Raw genomic sequence first — 19707 nt, 5'->3', positions numbered from 1 at the left:
GTGATCTAACTGTACCAGTAATTAAATTATTATCCACCCTACTATTTTTTTCAGTCAGTCATTCAAATGTTCTTTCCTTTGGCCCCTGAATCCTTAGCATTTTTATTTTAAATAGGTTTTTTTTCTCCCTCTGTTATACAGAAAGTAAAACTTCAATGTGCAGTTTTCTAAGAAATTCTGAAACCACTGTGTGCCATTGATGACAAAACTGAACAGAGCATTGCATCATTCTGTCACAAAAATTTAAAAATTAACCACATGGTTACATTAGGGAATGTTTTGTACGCATCATTTGTTAATGAGAGGTACCTAATTAAGATAATGCTTTGATTATCCTGTGAGGAGGAGACACAGTTTATACTTTCCAACTATTGGCTTCAATTTTTAAGTTTAACAAGATAGTTCATACTAAGACTGAAAGGCACTGTTTCTCATCATGGGATCTGATCTAAGGCATGCGAGGAGAGGTGGAACTTCCCTGAATTAACTTCTTGGTTTAAATTAAAATCAAAATATTAACAAAAGGGAAAAAAGAATCAATTTTTGATCTCTAAAGCTGCCATTGAGAACTGACCTTGACCCATGGTCATTTCTAGTAAATAAATAATCCTTCCTAATTGCAATGCTGTAGTTAATTTAAAGTGTAAGAGATGAGTTCGTGAAGCTTGATACAGAGGATGAAAATTTTAGGTGGGGCTGCTTCCTCACATTAGTATTTCATTGTCCAACCTGTTCAATAACTGGTGACTGGGTAGGTAATTGAATTCCCCATGGCTGTGTCTCAGTGCAACAAGATGCACGTGTGTGTTGGTACATGGGCTTTAAAAGTAAGCTGACAGGTGCAGGCGTGCGAAATTGCTGATGAATAGTGAAAACAAGTTGAATTTTTTCCCGTATTATGTATCTAATTGAGTTTATGTTCTGTACAGAAACTCCTGCAAAGAAGGCCAAGGTGTTTGAAGTAGCTATGTTAATACCTGTGTTTCCATGTACACTCCTAGTCGTGGTGTGCCCCAGCACTTTCCTGTCCTATTAAACCACATTTTTTTAAACTTAAAGCAGACAATGTTTTACGTGAAGGATTCAGCTGTTGAAGTCTTGCCTGCTGTGTGATTACATGAAGATGTCATCTTCCAAGGTAGAACTGTAGTAGGAAGTCAGGTGACGAACTTATTTTCGCTGTCTTCCCAACATAAATAGCTAACTTATCCTTCCAGTGCAAGACACTTTTTGTGCCTAAATAGTTGTAATTTGTCCACTCCTGTCGGAAGTAAAGATGACAGTCCTTTACTGTTCCTTGCCTCTGGGGAGCCGAGGAGAGAGACAAGTGTGACTGAGCTCAGCTGCAAGCTGGCGTGTTGCACCACTTTGGGAAATATTTATCTATTGAGAGTAGAGACTCTGGGTGAGTATTCCCATTAACTGTTTGGGGAATGTCATGCAGTCCATGTTGCCTTCTTTCAGACTGAACAGTGTAACTGTGAAATAAATCCTTAAACATTTTTGTAGACTTGTAAAAGTTGAGAATTTTAAAATTCTGTACATTAGACATTTTATGTACCCGTCTTCCTAAACAAATTGTGCGGGTAAGGTTCTGAACTTGGCCTGCATACCTAATGTATTTTCTTTGTTGCAGGTTTTCTTTAGGCTACAGTCCTTAAAACTAGTAAGTGTTGTCAGATAATTTTTTGTTGTTGTACAAAGAGAGCTTGCAAGGCAAAAGGGTAATGAGGAAAACTGAAACACTTTTGACAAAGACAAACCTGTCTGTACCCTGGTACTCTCTGAACAGAGCAGACTGTCTGCGTTTGTATATCTTGGGCTATATAGCAAGAAGTGTGATTGCTGAAGCCAGGTTGCCATGGTGAAATAATTCCCAGCAATTAAAGCACAGTTCTATCCTGAAAAGCAACTCTGTGCAAGCTACGTTGTGAAATCCCACATTTACAAGGCCATGAGGTTTCCAAATCAAGTTTGCTTGGTTTAGAAATAAAAAGATAGCTTTGCAGTCTGCCAGCTCTACAGACTTCATCAGGGTTGGAAGATAACAGTGTCTGCAGTGATTTATGTGCTCTGTTGGTGAACTCCCTCCCTGCAAAGGTGGACCACAGTGTACTGTGTGTGCTCTTCTAGAGAGATAACGGGGCTGCATCAGAATAGCCAAGAGGAGCAGTTGCTGCCAAAATTTGAATTTCATGATGTAGAAGTCAAAATAACTCTGGTGTTCAAATAGGAGAATAGAGGATATCAGATAAATCCCTGCTTAAATTAGTAAACGTGTCTGAAAAGACACAGGGAATGGATATGTGAATTGAGAATTTTCAGTGTTTTTATTACAGTACATTCACATTTCCTTTCCATTTGCAGAGTCTAAAAGCCTTAAAAGAATGACAAAACCTTTTTTTGTCAATTTAAGTTTTTCCTTGTTCTTTGCAAGCAGTGTTTCTGGCTTCCAGAATTTCTAATTGTCTGTTGGAAAAACACTGCTCTGAATATAATGATAAACCTGACAGATCTTTATTTGTCTTCCCTGAGTGAAAAGGGTGGTAAAACCTGCCCCAAAACTTAATTGCTTTCAAATCTTGGTGCAGATCACTTGTTCTCAAGGCTCTGCATTGTGGGTGACCTCCCCACTGCAGTGTATGTTACAGAACCAGGCTCTCCGTCTCTCCCATTGTCTGCTCTCAATTGAGAGACAATTTTCTCCCTTCTCTATATGTTTTAATTAAAGAAATTTAAGATATGCTACAGATCTCTGCCTTGGATTGAAATGTTTTCCATTATAGACAAAAAGCTCTTTCTGCTAACTTCAAAAGGTCCTTGGAGAACTAGCTGAGATGTAAATATTTACATATGCAAATATCTGTGGCCAGGTGAAATGAATCCTGGTCCTACAGTGTAGCTGCTGTATGGGAGTATATTTAGCAGTGGAGGATGATGAGGAAGCACTTGTGTTGCTGGAATACTAATGGCATTTTTCCTTTGAGGGAGACAAGGATACAGGAGCATCCTTATCTTGGTATTGTGTATGGGCCTGATGGATTTGGAGTGTTTGCCTGGGGACTAAAATGAGCTGCATGTTAACAAGACAAACCCCAGAACTCCAGCCTGTATTTTCAGTGATGAATGGCTGGGAGGGGGAGAATATGCTGTGAGACATCTTCTAAAGGAGGGATTGGCCTTCTTTCTGCTCAGTTTTGGCTTCCTTTGTCAGACAGAGTTTGCCAACCGGAGACCTAAAACCAACAAAAACAAAGCCAGGAACCACCATTCCATATCTGTCACAGGCTCAGGACTTGGGAATCTCTGACGCAGGGATCTGCTTTGTGGTTTGTTCTAAGCATTGAATAAATTAGTTGTTGCAACACTTAATCTATGACCTACTGAATCTCTGTTACCACAGACCTTATTTGGCTCCACACAGAGCTTTTGAAAATAAACTTGAGGAGAGATTTGTCCTATTTCACAAATTACCAGAAATCTCGACTGTAGTAAGTTGCTTAGGAAAAGAATCTTATTGAGGCTTGATGTTGGCACTCCTGGTTTGGGTATGTAAGGGCTTTTTGGCACCATGGTAAATTAAGAGGACATTCCAAAACGAAGAACAACTGTGTATTTGCTTGGGTAATTTTGTTTCTTCTAGTGAATTGTTGCTTTTAAATTACATCACTGGCTCCTAGAAATACATAATCTGCTTGTTTCCCATTGGACATCACTTCCTTGGTGTCCCATACAGCCCCTCCCAGGTGTGTTGTCTGAAGGGGAACCTGGAGAGTGCAAGGACTGCACAGTCCAAAGACCCTTCCCAAAGGCAGCCACAGAGGCTGGATACCTCCCTTCTGTCTGGGGGAGGAGTTCTGGCAGGTACGCCCAGAGAAGAAAGGAAACTCTGGTCCAGGATGTTTTACCACAAGAATGCACTGTGCACATTTTTGTAGCGTTAATTGAGCTGTTGCGTGCCTGGCCTTGCCTCTGCAGCCATTCTTCCCAGAGCTGCATTGAGGAGAACTTGGGGGATCCTGAGCAGAAGAGAAGGAGCAGCAGCCGTACCTGGGCACCAGCAAACACCTGGGAGTTTCAGCAGTGTAATTAATGTGCCTCTGACACACCACTATGGGCAAACACCGAGCTTGTGGTGGGTGGTGATGTGCAAGGGAGGGAAGGGGGAGAGAAGTGGAATCATAGAATTGTTTGAGTTGGAAAAGACCCGAGATCATCAAATCCAACCATAAGCACTGCACAGTCGAGTCCACCACTAAACCACATCCATACATCATAAATGCCTTCAGGGATAGGGTGCTTGATAACTCTTTTGGTGAAGAAATTTTTCCTAATATCCAGTCTAAACATTGAGGCCATTTCTTCTTGTCCTATCAGTTGTTACTTGGGAAAAGAGACTGACCCCTTCTTGCTATACAGCCTCCTTTCAAGTAGTTCTAAAGAGTGATAAGGTGCCCTGAGGCTCCTTTTTTTCTTGACCAAACAACCCCAGCTCCCTCAGCTCTTCCTTGTAAGACTTGTGCTCCAGATCTCCAGGAGGTGGGTGGGAGTCCTACAAAAGGGAAGAGAAAGGCCTGATGTACCGGAGACATGGCAGGTGCCCCATGTTCTCCTTGCTTTGCCAGTGGCACCAGCTGGAACTCAGTTTGTCCCTACAGAATGTTTTGGGCTTTCTGTTGAGAAGCAGCACTATGAAATAATGTTATGGCACTTGTCATCCTTAACATGCCTGCCATGCCTTGGCACCGACTGTTTACAGCAGAGCATCCGGAGGCCAAGCAAAGATTCCCTTTTAAGGCCAAGAGCCACTATGAGAATTCAGAAGAAAAAGTTTCCCTGGCATGTAGGGTACATTCTTCTTTCCTCCTCCTCTTGAATAAACTATTAGTAACTTTTAAAAACAGAACAAGAATGAAGAAGCAGGGCCAGAAATGCTTCCAAAGACATTTTATGCTGCGCAGCCCCCTTAGACCTGCACAGCAATCAAGACCTGGAGCTAACCCGGGGCAGGAGAGGGGAAGGATGAAGCTGAGAGCAGAGGAGTCTGTCAGAGACCTGGGGCAGGAGGAGATCGGAATGGAGACTGTCTTAAAAAGCTTAGTCTCCTTCCCTTCCCCAGCCCTGGAGAAATAGGCTGTCCACAGCACTCTGTGGACAATTGTACTGTATGATGCACCGGGATTTGGACTTGCTTTCCAATACCTTGCACAGCTTCCCTTTCCGTGCTGATGTTCTTTCGTTCCCCGATCCTGCACGTGGATGTGTACATCCAGGATTTGTGTTCTGGGTGTGCTGTCACATGGCAGCTGAAGACTTAGCAGTGATCTGGGTTAAAACAGGACATGAGATTGCAGAAAAATCTCCACAGAGGTGCTAATCTTGTGATGTTTTAAAGAAAGAGCGGAAATACAAATATCATCTCTAGCTTTTTTCTCAAAGGAAGGGCAGCTCTACTGATGTTCAAATGAAGCTGTTACTCCCCTTTTCTTGCATGCTGTACAAATAAATAAAGACACTGAATTACCAAGAAGGGATTTTACACTGCCTGGCACTTCTTAGTTTCCAGTCCTTGCTCTTAACTGAGGAGAAAAGACTGTGGGCTGCTGAGGTAGGAAACTGGACAGCCTTCAAGACTTTGTTCTTGACCTGTAAAAACTGGCGTAACCTGCTTCTTCATTGTTCTTGTCACTAGGACTCGTAAATTTTAGCTCATAAAACTGTTTCCTTCCTGCTATGAATGGGTTCAGGACTCCTATACTTACGCAGAACATTTCTAACCAGAAATTAACTGCTAATTTCTTTCCAGTAAAGGGCCACAGAAAAAAACATAAAGGTAAAAAGTAAATGTGTGAGCAGCTGACCTGATTTTCCTTACAAAGCTGTAACCTTCTGTGGATGGGTGAAATCACTGCGTTTTTCCTTTCTGCAAAGGGAGTAGATTAGAGGGGGAGAGCTTACATATTAGAATTTTTTTACTTTAATGTGTTGTATTTTGTTCCACTCACATCCCCTTTGACTCCTTACCCAAAGAAGGGAAGGGAAGAGAAGCTAAAATGCAAATGTCCAGTATACCTTTAAATTATAAACCCCCTTATTCACTGGAAAAATTAAAACAAAGTGTTCATAATGACTGCGTTGTGTCAACGACAAAGCATTCTAAAAGACACTGTTAAATTGCTGGCTTACTGCCCCTCTAATTTTGTCTTGTAAGAAGCCAACCCTCATCCTCAAATTACCAATAAAGTGGCTTTTGGCAGGAGTAAATGATTCATTTTGTAACAGTGGAGGATATTTTAAAACACAACACTTCAAAAAGAAAGAAGAAATTACAGGATGAAAAATAGAAGGCCCAGATAGTTTGATATATCTGGTAGTTCAGTGTGTAGAGGTATACTTGGAATATAATGTTGCTGTTGGAGACTGTAGCCTATGTAAAAGTTTTTAGTTGGAAATGTGCTGTTTAAACCCCAAAGTTTTCCAGATTGTGAACTATGCAAATTGTAAAGTGCAAGCCACGTTACTTGAAAATAACCCCCAAACCTTCAGGTGATTTTTTAAAATATAATTTAGTGACACATCTGTGAGCATTTTTGGTTTTGATCATCCTTAAACCAGATTTTTTTCTTTTTGTGCCACTTCTGCATGCATTGCTGTGAACTGGGGGCTTTTGCTCTCCTCTGACCAACACTAGTGGAATATGTCACAGCAGGATTGTCAGCAGTCGAGACCCGCTTTCTCCTAAATTTCCTGGGGATTGCTAGGATTATAGCAGTTTAACCTTGTGTAAGGAATACAGTTGCTAAATAACCCCCCCAAAACCACACAACATTAATCACAAAATATGCATCTTTGTTCTTCAAGTTTCATGGTCCGTGGTGGTTTTCATCCTCACAGATCTGAAGTGACTTTTTAGTTTTAATGTTTGCAAGCAGGGAGACAAATTTGACATGTTAGGCCTGTCAGACCTGTTCTGTCAATTTTCAAATAGAAATCAGTGTGTTTAAGACTTTACTGGAACCCAAAACCAGTGAATGATCCCGAGGGCACAGAGTGGTCAGAGTTTTGCCTGGAACTCTGGTCATCACCATTATAGGGACTTTTTTTAAAATGAACTTTTTAACTTTCCAAAGTTACTCTTGTTTCTGGCACTAAAACCACTTTACTATGCCCCACTGGAAAGAGAAAACTCACTGATTACATGTATTTTAAAAAGAAAAAATAAACAGCCACTCATCCCAAGGACAGTTAGTTGGGTGTGAAGGTTAGTAGAGAGGGATCAAAGTATTATAATTTGTTTTTGAAGATATTTCAATTTCAGATGCAGTGTTAGAAACCACACAGCTTGCTTGAGACAGCAAGAAATTATTATAGTTTTGCTGGATTCCTCTGGGAAAAAAAAATCCTTAATTGGTAGAGATAATTTAAAATTGCATGATCAGTTCAGGGAAGTTTGGCATTTAAAATATCGCTAGCATTCCCTCTGTGTGATCAGCCTGGTAATAAATCAGGATGTGCAGGACCAGAACTATGGATGCCTGGTACAATTCTAAAGTTATACATCAGATTATGAGGCATGTCCACATAGTGGTCATTGCATCTCTGACACTTCTTCAGCTAAACCAGATTGCTCCCCCTGTGCTTCTTTCCAAACAAACCATGTTGGTTTACACTGAAGCACATTTCTAGCCATTTGTACTATGAATAAACTTTGAACCTAACAGCCAGGTAAGGTTCAGCATTTCTGCTGTGAAATGGGAGTAATACTTCCCTCAAAATGATTTTTAAACTAAACACCTGGATGGTGCTTTAAAGATGCTCCACAGTGCAAAGTTTTTTAAACTAAGAAACTGCTGAACATCTGATCAAGAAGGAAATGAGAGAGAGATTAGAGGAGGACCTTTATTAACTGAGATGGGATAAGAAAAAAAGCTGGGAAATTGGCAGTTTTACTTGATCTTAACAAAGCAGTTCAACTAGGGGAAAAAATCGTCACAGACCACTGGGCCTGTCACTTGGTGTGGAGTGTCTTACACATCTCTTTCTCCAGGCAAGCTTCCAGCTGCTGTGTTTTCTAGCTGAACACAAGGCTGAGTGTGGAAGCCCTGCTAAGAGCATTAGTGACTGTAGTGTCTTGGACTGGAGCCAGCTTGCTGAACCTTCTTCTAAGACTTCATATGAGTGATCTCTCTTCTGCCATTTCCCATCGCTTTTCCCTCTCTGAAGCATATTCATGGGTGTGACTTGGCCTGTGGCATCATATTCAATTGAGTGCCATAAACCAAAGACTGACCTATCCTGGGAGTTGTCTGAGGAATTGGTTTGTACTCTGGTTTGCCTGTCAGTAAAAACTGCAGAGTGCTGTCTCTTTGGATTCCTTAAAGATGTTTGTTTCTGTGGTAGTTAAGCACTGATAGACAGGATTTGGTCTGTCCTCTTGACACACCACCAAACTGCTGCATAACAGCTATTCCTCCAACTGCTTTGGTGATACAATTGATCTGACATGGACATGTTAAGACAAATTAGCAGAATTCTCTTTATTTTTGAAGAAAGACCCATGTAAACATGAATCAGGACTTGAGGTGCCTGTAGCCATGTTTTGAAAGGTACTGCTCTTTTTGTGGTCTTAGATCAAATTTAGTTATGTTTTCCCATAAACAAGCATCTACAGGTAATGGATTTTGGTGTTTCCTGAACAGAACTGTTGGTCTGGACACTTTGACGTTTTTCATATTTGTGTACTTTAAACATAAAATGAAAAATTAAGGAAGGCATCTTGAATGCTCACAACAAAGGAAATAATAGGTGCTTCACTTCGTGCCTTTGGAGCTGATTCTAGCTGGTGTTTTCTAACAAGTCTTTGAAAAAACAGTGAACTTAGAGGTAGGGGTGAGCAGAGGGAAAGGAAGCTAACTCCTAAACTTTACACTATGTGGTAATTCTGGTAACTGTGAATGTATGAGCTTTGATTCATCTAGAATATGGAACTATTATTTATTGACTCTTAATCATGTGTAATTGTGTTTCTAAAACAGTGGGGTTTTTTACTGCTGTATGCTTCAGCTTTGTAAGTTTGTAAAGGAAGTCCTTTAAGTGTGGGCTGGTATTGATAGTTTCAAAACTAAACCCACAGCTTTACAGCCTTGAGTGAATATGACTCAACTAATTTGAGTAAGTCAGTATAAAGTAAGATCTGCTTGATTGGGGGGGGTGCATGATCCAGTTCAAAATGATGGTTTTAAGGCTGGAGGGTTTTTTTTAGTTTTTACTTACAGTATTCGTGCCATGTAGTGTCCCAGCTGCGCTGCATGCAGAACACGAAAATCCTCTGGTGTAAACAATTTCTGTGGTCTTGCTGTAGCTCTCAGCAGCTGCAAAAGGTTAACAAGTTTGTGCTGCACATGGTGATGTGGTTTTCAGGTTTCAGTGGTGTGAATAAACCCTTTTATAGCAGTGATTATGGGCATTTTTGCAGGTTCAGTGATGATACCTACGAGTCAGGTTCTTTTTAAATCAAACGAAAGCTTTGGAAAGGGGTGGAGCATGGGATTCTTCAGGAAGCTTCTGTTTGAAGTGCTCCAGTTCCAGCATAAGGCAGTTGTGGAAAGACTTACACAATTTTATTGAAAAGACACAAAGTGGCTGCATGTACTAACCTAACAGAGAACTGACACTTGTGTGGAAATGCTGGGTTTTGTAGAGGGATAATGTACGGTTGTTTGCATTAGCAAACTTGTGAACATATTTAATGTTGACTTTGTGTTTATTCTCATGAAATGGGGAGAAGATGCTGAAGTGAGGGTGAGGCACACACCACTCATTCCTATGTGATGGAAGGCTTGCCTCAGCCTCCCGTGTCTTGCTTCGTTCTGCGGTTTCCCTCCACAGCCTGGCTATGACAGACTGTCTTTGACCTCTTTGTCTCTCTCTTCCCTCCTCCACCTCCTCTCAGAAGACTGCTCTGAGCTGATCTGGCACAGCCCTAACCTGGGGCCCTTGGTTTAATTATCCTGAACTACACCAAAGACAGAAACTCTATCCAAACTACTTCTCCCTGATAACTTTTTTCCCTGAGTGTGGTTAATGCGGTTTGTCAAACCAGTCTCTGAAGTTGAAGGTATTTTCTGCATGACTATTACTGGAACTATAATTTTCTTAAAAATGAAGTTATCCTTGAATGCCTGAATCCCATCCCCCCAAACCAAACCCAAAAACCACTAAATGTAGCAAATGCAAGGGTTTGAAGACAGGAATAGTTAGCTGACAACCAGGAACTGTTACCTAACTGCACATCCCCTTTGTACTGAGAGCTTTGTGCTGAGGAACAACTGACTTCATATGTCCTAAAACACCCTTTTCAGAGCAGCTATGAGAATTAGTCCAGGTTATTTCACTAAATAAGTGTAAGGGACAAATCTTGCAGGCTCCATTTGAATTGGAATGCACTACTGTGGAAAAAGGAGGTGTGGAGGAGTAGTTAAGAGAGCACTGAATTTCTCTTCACCAATACTGGATTTAGTTTATTTTCATCCTGAATTTGTATTCTTTAAAAAGATGTTTTATGTCATAGGTGTCTTCTCTCTAACCATGAAACCCACGTATGTCATTAACAAAGAAAGGAAAGTGTGACCATCTCTTCCCTGCCAGAGACCTGCAGTTGTTTCTGAACATCTGTGTAAATGTATTGTGATGGTGTAACTGTATATTGTGCTGCTGTCACCAACCTTTCCTTGGTTTTTCCTTGATGATGGCCTTTCCGAAATCCTAAAGTCCCTCTACTCTTAATTTACTGGTTGGAGAGAAGTATGTCAAGACTCAATACAAGTCCAAGACAGTAAATAGTGGCAGTGCTGGTGACCCAAGTTATGGCATTGCTTTCCTGTAAAGGCACATCTCAGTGTCTCTGTACTGTGGTGTGGATGATGTGGACGATGAGTCTCTCGGAAGATGGTTTAATTAACAGATCAGCAAAAGTCAAGCCTGTGTGTATCTCAAACAAGAACACAGTTGGAAGATTATTTAAAGTGTGTTAACACCCAGAATGTGAGGTTGGTTTCCTTTGGATAGGATCTAGAGGAGTTCTGACAGCAAACTTAATGCAGTTGTCTGCAAAGGTGGGCTTGTCCTTAAAAAACACTTCAAGTGAGAAAGCCTGAGGTTAACAATGTCCTAGCATCTCCTCCTTATATTCTCATGATAGTGCACAGCTAGTATTGCCTTACACTTGTTCCTCACCATTAAGTAGATCTTACATCTCTGCTTAGGGATTTTTTAACTGTAGAAATACATGAGTGTTTGACTGCATAGCCTGGAAGACCAGAGTGCTTGACTCACTGTCCTTCCTCTGAGGTCCTGCTAGTCCAGGACTGAGGTCCAGGTCCATTCCCTGGTCCAGGAATATGGGTTGGATTGAGAGTCTTGCTTGAAGGTGTTAAAAACAGAGTGAGAGGAAGACTCTGGTGATTACAGCTAACACTTTACAAATGGGAGATGAAAAGTCACAATATGTCATGGAGATAAATGCGTTTTATGGAATGTTGTTTGTCTGCTTTTATAAATCCAAATGGAAGGTCATTTCATAATGCATTGGATTTTAAACAATTTTCAGAAAAACATGAACTTGGTTCTTTCTGTCTCAGGTCTCCCAGGAGTTGAGAAAACAGGTGTTTTTGTGGTTACCAGTGCTTCTATCTGAAGTTGCAGATGCTCACTTCAAGAAGGCTTCTGATATCTCAGAGAAGATAGGCTGGAGAGCAAGGAATGCTGTAGCTTTGAATGAGCAGCTCCAGGTTTTCCAACTGAGAGCTATCTTGCAGCAGCCTGCATTTGCTGCCCCTCAGACTCCTGTTTTGCAGGAGACTGCTAACTGTAGGACTGCTAGCTGTGGTTTGCAACCTAAACTGGCAAAAGGGCAATGGAGAATGGAGCAGCTCAGTCTCAAGTTTCTTGATGCCATTAAAACTTTCATGTTACTTGAAAAAAGTGTCTGACCTCAAATACACTTTTAAAGAAATTATCTCTTGCTTTGATTTAAAAGAAAAAGAACTAAGGGGAGGGAATGCAGCAGAACTATGTAAAGACAAATACAGGAGTTTGGATAACTGCTGCTTTCAGATGTCTGTAGCTGTTCAACAGTAAAGGTAACCTTGCTGCTCTCTTTTTTAATCTTTTGCAGGAAGTCCAAGGGAAAGCCAAATGGTAAAAAGCCAGCACCAGAAGAGAAGAAACTTTACCTAGAGCCAGAATACACAAAATCCAGAATTACTGACTTCGAATTTAAGGAGCTAGTGATGTTACCACGAGAAATAGACCTCAACGAGTGGCTTGCCAGCAACAGTGAGTATTGTGTTCTTCCAGCTCTGAGCTTTCTGTCCATGCTCGAGAAGGCATTCATTCACCCTTTTTACTGTTTTCAGTGCTTAGAGACTCTCAATGACTATTTATGCTTACTGTGTAATGCATGTCATTATACCTTGAATAGTAATCAAGCTGTCTCAGGTACAACCCAGCTGTGCTCAGCAGCGTGGAAGCCTTGATTGCTTCCTCCTTCCACCTCCCTCACTGTGGCACCGAGGGCATTAAAGTTTCAGATGCTCTTTGGAGGGCCATCAAGATTCTCCTTGACTGTTTGCTAAACTGGCTGGTTCTGCATGTTTCCAACTCAAGCTATTGGCCTTCCAGAAGCACTGTAAATATGGTAGTTTCTAAACACTAAGCACTTGTATGTAAAGCAAGACTTTTGGTTGGATTTCTCCCCACTCCTTCCAAGCTTTGGTGGAATTACTGTGGATTTAAACAGCAGACAGGCTGAAACTTAGAGACACGACTGACTGCTGTGACTGAACGCTGTATCTGTGCATCTCAGTCCTGATTTACTGTACTTCCCAGTGCTTCCCCTTCCAGTCCTCACCTGCAGCTATGGCCCACTCTTGTTTATGTTTTCAACAGTAGGTGGTAGTAGCAAGAAAATACTTTAAACTGCACATTAGGAAAGTTGACAGAGACTCGTTAAGAAAAAGTGAGGTGCCCTGTGAGAAGTATTAAGATGTTACATTATCTCAGGAGATTTTTAAAAAGTAGATGTGTACTAGTTTTCACGATGTGAGAACTATTAATGCTGTTTTCTAGCTCCTATACATTTTGAGTCTGACTTCAAAAAAACATAGCAATTTGTTTGCCTTCAGCTTACATAGAGTGTTCTACTGAAAAGGTGAGGCCGATGACGGAGACACTTTCCAGTCTTGCTGCTTTGTGAGTAATAAGAGCTGATGCATCATGGTGCTTTCATCTTAAATACAAACAAGAGCTTTCATTCTATGTACCTCTTTGTTTTGCAGTTCATCATTAGGCTCATTTAGCTAAATCATGTTTGAATTCATATGCAAGCTCAAGACTGAGGTCACATCACTTGCTCTATTTAAATAATTGTCTGGAGGATAACCAGTGTTTGAAAGTATTTTACTTCTGAATTTATTTCCTTCATTTATTTTTCAGCAACAACGTTCTTTCATCACATCAACTTACAGTATAGTACAATCTCAGAATTCTGTACAGGAGAGTCATGTCAGACCATGGCAGTGTGCAATACGTAAGTCAATATTTACAATTACAAGGTTTCCATGTCTCCAGAGTTGCCTGGGGGAGGATATTGGTATTGAATGGCATTGGGCAAGTGTTTTACAGCAGGTCTGTACTTGGTGAGAATGTGTCAGCTGTGCATCCTCTTCTCTTCCCTCAGCAGTGAAGTGCAGTGGAAATCTGGTTTTACGGAGGACTAGAAGGATGAGAATTGTGGGTGCTCTGAGCTGGTTTTATAAGGTCAGATCAGACAGGCAAATTACCATGTGTGTGCTTGGGGGAGAGGGGAACAAGGATGTTAAGGAAACTTCCCTGTCCAACCATCCAGGAGCTGCTCTGGCAGTCTCTCTTGCACCACCTGAGCTGGGACTGAGGCCCCTTCGTAGCTACAGACCCTACACACCCACTGTCAGACAGACCACGTTTCCTTACTGGCTCGACCCCAGGTTTCCCATAGCAGAGTCTGAGACGTCCTGATCCTTACAATAATTTAATCTTGGTGCACTCACTAAATAACAAAATAACAGGTCGAGTTGGTGCCTCCAAGAAGGGACCCAAAACAAAGGAAACCCTGGGCTTTTATACCTTCATAGTCTATGCACAAGAAAATCTGGGGTCTTCAGCAGATCATCAGCTCCTGCTGTGCCTCTGAGCTTCCAGTCCCCTGCCTGGGCCACAAGTCCCCCTGCCCTTTGTTATGCAAAGGGTCGGCAATTCACAGCCCCTGCCTCGGGCTCCCACCACCCAGAGCTCAATCTGCAGCTGCACCCCGAGCTACCTGCACTGAATGTATTCTTCAGCAAGGGCAAGGCAGAACTGTCTGTACTGGTAACAGTGCTGGGATTCCACAGGAGGCCAGGGAGGATAAGCAAACTGTGAAAACCTCAGAGGGTGCTTTTGATAGCTGGAATGCTGACAGAGCACCAGGCTGCTGACAGATAATCTCTAGCCTGACTGTGAGCCACCGTCTCTCTGCCCGAGCCCCTGGGCACGGAGGACACAAGTGGCAGCTTTGCAAAGATTAAGGAAAACGTTTTGTGTTGGCACTTATCCACCTGTAGAATTTAGCAGACTTTTTTAACATTGAATAGCTATCTGTTATGAAAGGAAGCTTTGTAGTTTTACTGTACAATGTGAATATAAGGAAAAGTTAACATAAACCCCTGCTCTTGATGAGCACAGTCCAACACGATGGAATATGAGATCCAGTCGAGTATGAATAAGCCTGTTGTGTTGTGGGGTTTTTTCCTCCAACACGTGTTGATAGTCCTTTTCTTCCCTCCTCTTGCATTTCCTGGGGTTAATTTAATTGAGATGGATTTTAAAGCAGAAGACTGAGCAGTTAACGTTATAGTACATCAATCAAATATCTCAGAGAATGTATGCAACAGAACCAGAACTCTATATTGTATCTCTGACAATCATTACATAGTTCTTAGAAAGAAATCCTTGCTTAATTCACTGGGCTGTCTTGTACACTTGAAATTAATTTCAGGGGCTTTCTTTGAGAGCACTCTGAAGAATGCAAAGTGTACTGAGGATATTTTTGCATGTAAAAGTTGGAACGATAACTGTCAGTAGAGAATTAAAGGCCATGCTAGGGACTTTGAAAGCAAGCTGGAACAGAAAGTAATAAATCTCTGCTGGACCCAGATTTTATCAAAAGGAGACAGAATGTCTCTAAATAAGAAATGGTGATCAGTAAGATGAGTGTTTTGTTAACTGTTGCTCCCAAGCTTTCTCATGTTTAAATTCCTGTTGTAGCACTGTCTGTCCATAGGACTGAATTTAACTGTTTATCCACTTGGCTGGTGGGAAATAGTGGTTAAAAGGAGGTGGTGATAGGGAACCTACATTAGTTTCACTCCATTCTGCTCTTAAACAAGAGTTCTCTGTAAGCAGTTGGTGCTGTAGAATAAAGAGAGGAAGTGCCTGTAGGCGGCTCCAGCTGTAGTCTGTATTTTTAATGATGAGGAATGATAGCAGAATGTTCCTATCCTTTGTTTTGGAAAACTGAAAAATTGTGCTATTTGGGAATAACAGGAAGCATGTCTACACTTGGGCAAAGCACTTGAAACGGTTTGTGTGTAGCTAAATCATAACAACTTTAGTATCTTCCTGCACTTGGGGCAGGTGGCTGATTCATGTTTGCAAGCTGTAGGCTGCATATGGCTTTCTTCTGTCTAGTGCGTGGGTCTATGAAAAAAACCACCAAGGTGAGATCACCAAGCTACACACCTCAGTACAGATCAGCTTTGAGGGCCCTGTTCATAATTGTGTTCTCCAAATCCTTATCTTTACGTTCTGCCTTTCCTAGCTCTTCCCTTTTGGAAGAGATACGCCTAAATGGAACATGGAGAACTGCCTCACAGATGCTCATTTGTTCATATCCAGTTATGAGTATGACAAAGCTGTTTGTTGCTTCCCCGCCCCTTTCCTCTTTTTGATTAGAAATCTTAGCCTAATGCAGTAAGGTAAAAGGATGTGCTTGTTCTGTTGGAGAAACACGAGTTGCTCGGGTTCACTGTGCCTCTGACCTGTCTCCAGTATGTAAAGAGTGCCACCTAAACATTAGTGTCTGTTACCGGTTAACACTCCAGACTTAAACCTTCTGTGACCATGATCTATTTGTCCAGGTCCCTTGGAATAAAATAGCATCTAGTTGTGTAAGATGGCCACAGAATTACAGTACCTTGCAGTAAGGGTGCAGTTTGCCATTTTTTTCCTGTGCTGATTTTTGTAGGTAGTTCTGAATGAAGGTCTGCATTCTGTTCCACTTTTATGTTTTCCCTGTCCAGTTCCTGAAGACGTGTTTTGGATCACACCATTCTGGTCATACTTAAGGAAGGCTTTTTGTATTTAAGATTGAGAAGTAACTATTGAGAACAGGTTGGTTGTCAAGTTACTTTACATTCAAACGCACTGCAAATACTCAGTCCTAAATTTAAAGTATTTGCTGGCACTAGAAACACTGGTTGCAGTTAAATATTTGAGGTAAGGATTTAATATCTCAGAGAAGCTCAGCCAACTGACAAACTGCAGACAGATGCAGCTTTCAGCCCTCTGTCAGATATGTGAGATAGCACAGCCATCTGCACACAGTGAGGAGGAGAATTTCTGCTTACGGTCACTAAGAGACATCTGACCAAAACTTAGTCTCAGTATAGAACAGATGGAAGCCTTTACTGGCAAGGTGGGATAATGCCAAGGGAAATACCATAGTGCCCAGTTATCTTCCAAATTTAATGAGGGTGGCATGAATGTAACTTTGGGGATTATTTAATTTTGCTCATTAATATGATTATCACTTAAAAAGCAGGTACTAGATTTTTAACACAGTATTTACTATTTATATTTATTATGCTTTATAGCTTATTATTACACAAAGCAGCTTTTAAACACCATGAGCTGTAAATTGGTTTTCTAGCTGACATAGGGGCAGAACTTACTTCTCCAAGTGCTGCAGTGAGTGTACCAACTAAGAGCCAATATAAGTGCTGTTCATAAGGCCAAGACTGCAAAACTCCTGAGGCATCAAGGATGGATGCAAACTCCTAGGCAGCCCTCCTTTCAATGTCTTGTTTTGGTTCACTGAAATCCCTTAATTGATAACTCTTATCACTCTTTTTTTTCTAATCTTAGTCTCCTTTCTCATCTCTACGTTGCCCTTGGTGTCTCTGCACATGGAGGGTAGTTCCTTCCAGAAATTTTAACTCAAACTTGCAAGTTATGCTTTATCTTATATTTAAGTTCCCCCAGCTGTATGGTTTTACATGATGGCTCCTTTCTCTTTTTCCCCATCCAAAATGTTGCTTAGCCCCTATCAAACCATAAAAGCTGTTCCAGCTGCTGACAAGGACTATATTCCTGCCCTCGGCTTTCTACGTAGCCTGTTTTGTGGTACTTCTACCAGGACTGTCTCTCCTTCCTTTCAAGGCAACATAATCTCCACAGTATCTGCTCTTCCCTCCTTCTTCTTATATGCCAATGTAACTTCTTGGTTTCTGTATGTAACTGCCTTGGTTTCTGTGTTATCAACATAAGCCCAGAATGGGGTTAAAATACATACATATATTAAGATGCAGCATTGTTAATTTCTATGTGTTATATATACTTCATTATTTGCAGCATAGGCTTTTCTCTGTTAAACCCGTAGTCATTTTTCCCTGGGATTTAGAATGGAGCTGCAAATTCCTTGTGCTTTTCCATACTGGGGAAGTTTAAATCCACCAGAAATTATATGGGAAATAAAACAATCAAAATCTGTGTCATGTGAGCACCTTTCGAAAAGTGCCTTAAAGTCTCATCCTCTTGTCCTTTCTGCTTCCCATCCGTTCCCTAATATGGGACTGTGCTGTCACAGTGCCAGTATTGGAATGCAGTTAGGCTTCTGTTCCCAGTTGAGCCCCAGCCCGCTTCCTATCTTGTTAACAGAGATAACTCCAGCGTACCAGGTGCGAGATGTTCAGGGCATGTCAGGGGCTCCTCTCCTCCCCTAAGACCTGTGAAGTCTGTTCGCAGCACCAGAAACATGAGGAAGACACATGATTCTAATCAACAGGGTAATCCTTGTAGTTATCTCCTTACTCTTAATGATTTTTCTTTTAAATTCCTATTTTGCATAATTAGCCTAATCTTCAAGGAAAGGCAAAAAGGATATTCAGTGAGATGTTAGAGCAGATTTATTCACGTATATTTGCACGTAAGTGAACTTGTACAGTTGCCAAACTGTTTCTTTTGACTAAGATCCAATTATCAAGACTCATTTTTGCACCTAAAGGCAACTCTAAACTATGCTTTCTGTCTTGTAGTTGAGGGTTTCTGCAGCATGAGAGAACTGCTGAGGTACAGACAGGCCAGCCTGCTTCTGCTCTTGGCAACAAGCACTGCCTTAAGACCTGAAATAAGGCTGAGTTGCCTAGGACTGTCTCACTCCAGCTTACTGCAAGACTAGACAAACGAGGTGGCTTGTGTGTTGGTGCACTACATTGTGTAATTCCTTATATGTGGATTGTACAGAGGAAGTAAGCAGTAATGAAAAACAAACATAGTCTATGCCTTAGGGCTCAAATGCCAGTTTTGATGCCTGACATAGCTCTAAAAAGAGCTTTTGACTCCTGCTGTTTTCACCCACTCTCTCACCTTTTTATGCAATTTTGCAGTCAATCCTTGCTCTTTCTAGTAAAGACAGTGACCAAGCACCACATACTGAAAATGAGTTGAAAGAAAAATTCTAAAACTTAAGTGTCTGCAGAACCAGTTTTCAGTTGCTTTTCCTCTCTTAATTTGAACTATCTGCTTATTTCTGCTTATTTTCTACTTATTCCTCTTATTTTAATATGGCTTTGGGCATGAACAGTGTTATTAGTGTTTTCACCTCACCACCCTCAGGTCCCTAAAGAATCTTTTAGGGCAATGAAAACACATGGTAAACGAAAACTTTTTTATTTGCTATTAACATTTTTCTTTGGTTGCCTCAGGACAGTTCTGCCGGTCAGTGCACATAAAACTTCACTTCCCAGGTGGCACCATAGATCCTTCAAGTTCATTGCAGCCTAGTCCTGTTAGGCCTAAGGTGGCTGAAGTCACACTGAAGTAATATTTTGTTGAGGGCTACAGAGAGGTTTGTTCAGTGATTTGAGTGAGAAATGTTAGATCACAGATCATTAGCCAGCAGCAGCAGAGCTGGAGCTGAACAGACAGGCAAAAAGTAGTACCCTGGCTTTATAGGCTCGTGTTGGGTGCGATGTTTATGCTCAAACCACTTCATCCTTGCTTGCAGTCAGCAAACTCCACTCATGTTGTGTTCTGGGAAGACCAATGCAGTGGATTTCCTCTCAGCCCTGTGTTGATACAGGACTGTGCCTGGAGCTTAGACTGTTTGAAGAAAGAGTTCATAAACTGGGACTCAACACATCTAGTGTGACATAGGCAAAAAAATACCAATTAAAAAGTGTTTTGCAAAATTCCTTATCTGTAAAACATTTCTCACCATCTGTCTAATCCAGTCGATACCTGCTCCTGGTAACAGTTACAGGTACTTTTAATTAACTATGACTTTATAAAAAAGGGAGCAAACCTTCAGTTATTTTGTAGCCTTCAGATTCTCCCATCAGGTGAGGGATGGCT

At 41.3% G+C, this 19707-nt stretch overlaps 1 protein-coding gene across 4 annotated transcripts in view; it reads left to right on the top strand.

Annotated features, from left to right (window-relative positions):
* Positions 1–19707, top strand: part of MOB2 (MOB kinase activator 2) — a 111278-nt gene that overhangs the window by 87709 nt on the left and 3862 nt on the right. For all 4 annotated transcript variants that reach the window (XM_050336001.1, XM_050336000.1, XM_050335999.1 and 1 more), the window contains exons 2-3: positions 12176–12336; positions 13495–13588. In XM_050336001.1, coding sequence (XP_050191958.1) covers positions 12176–12336; positions 13495–13588 — 255 coding nt within the window. The remainder of the gene's footprint in view (positions 1–12175; positions 12337–13494; positions 13589–19707) is intronic.

Source organism: Myiozetetes cayanensis, unplaced genomic scaffold, assembly GCF_022539395.1.
Source record: "Myiozetetes cayanensis isolate MyiCay16 unplaced genomic scaffold, myiCay2020 scf6-25, whole genome shotgun sequence".
NCBI lineage: Eukaryota > Metazoa > Chordata > Aves > Passeriformes > Tyrannidae > Myiozetetes > Myiozetetes cayanensis.
This window is presented reverse-complemented; position numbering and strand designations above follow the sequence as displayed.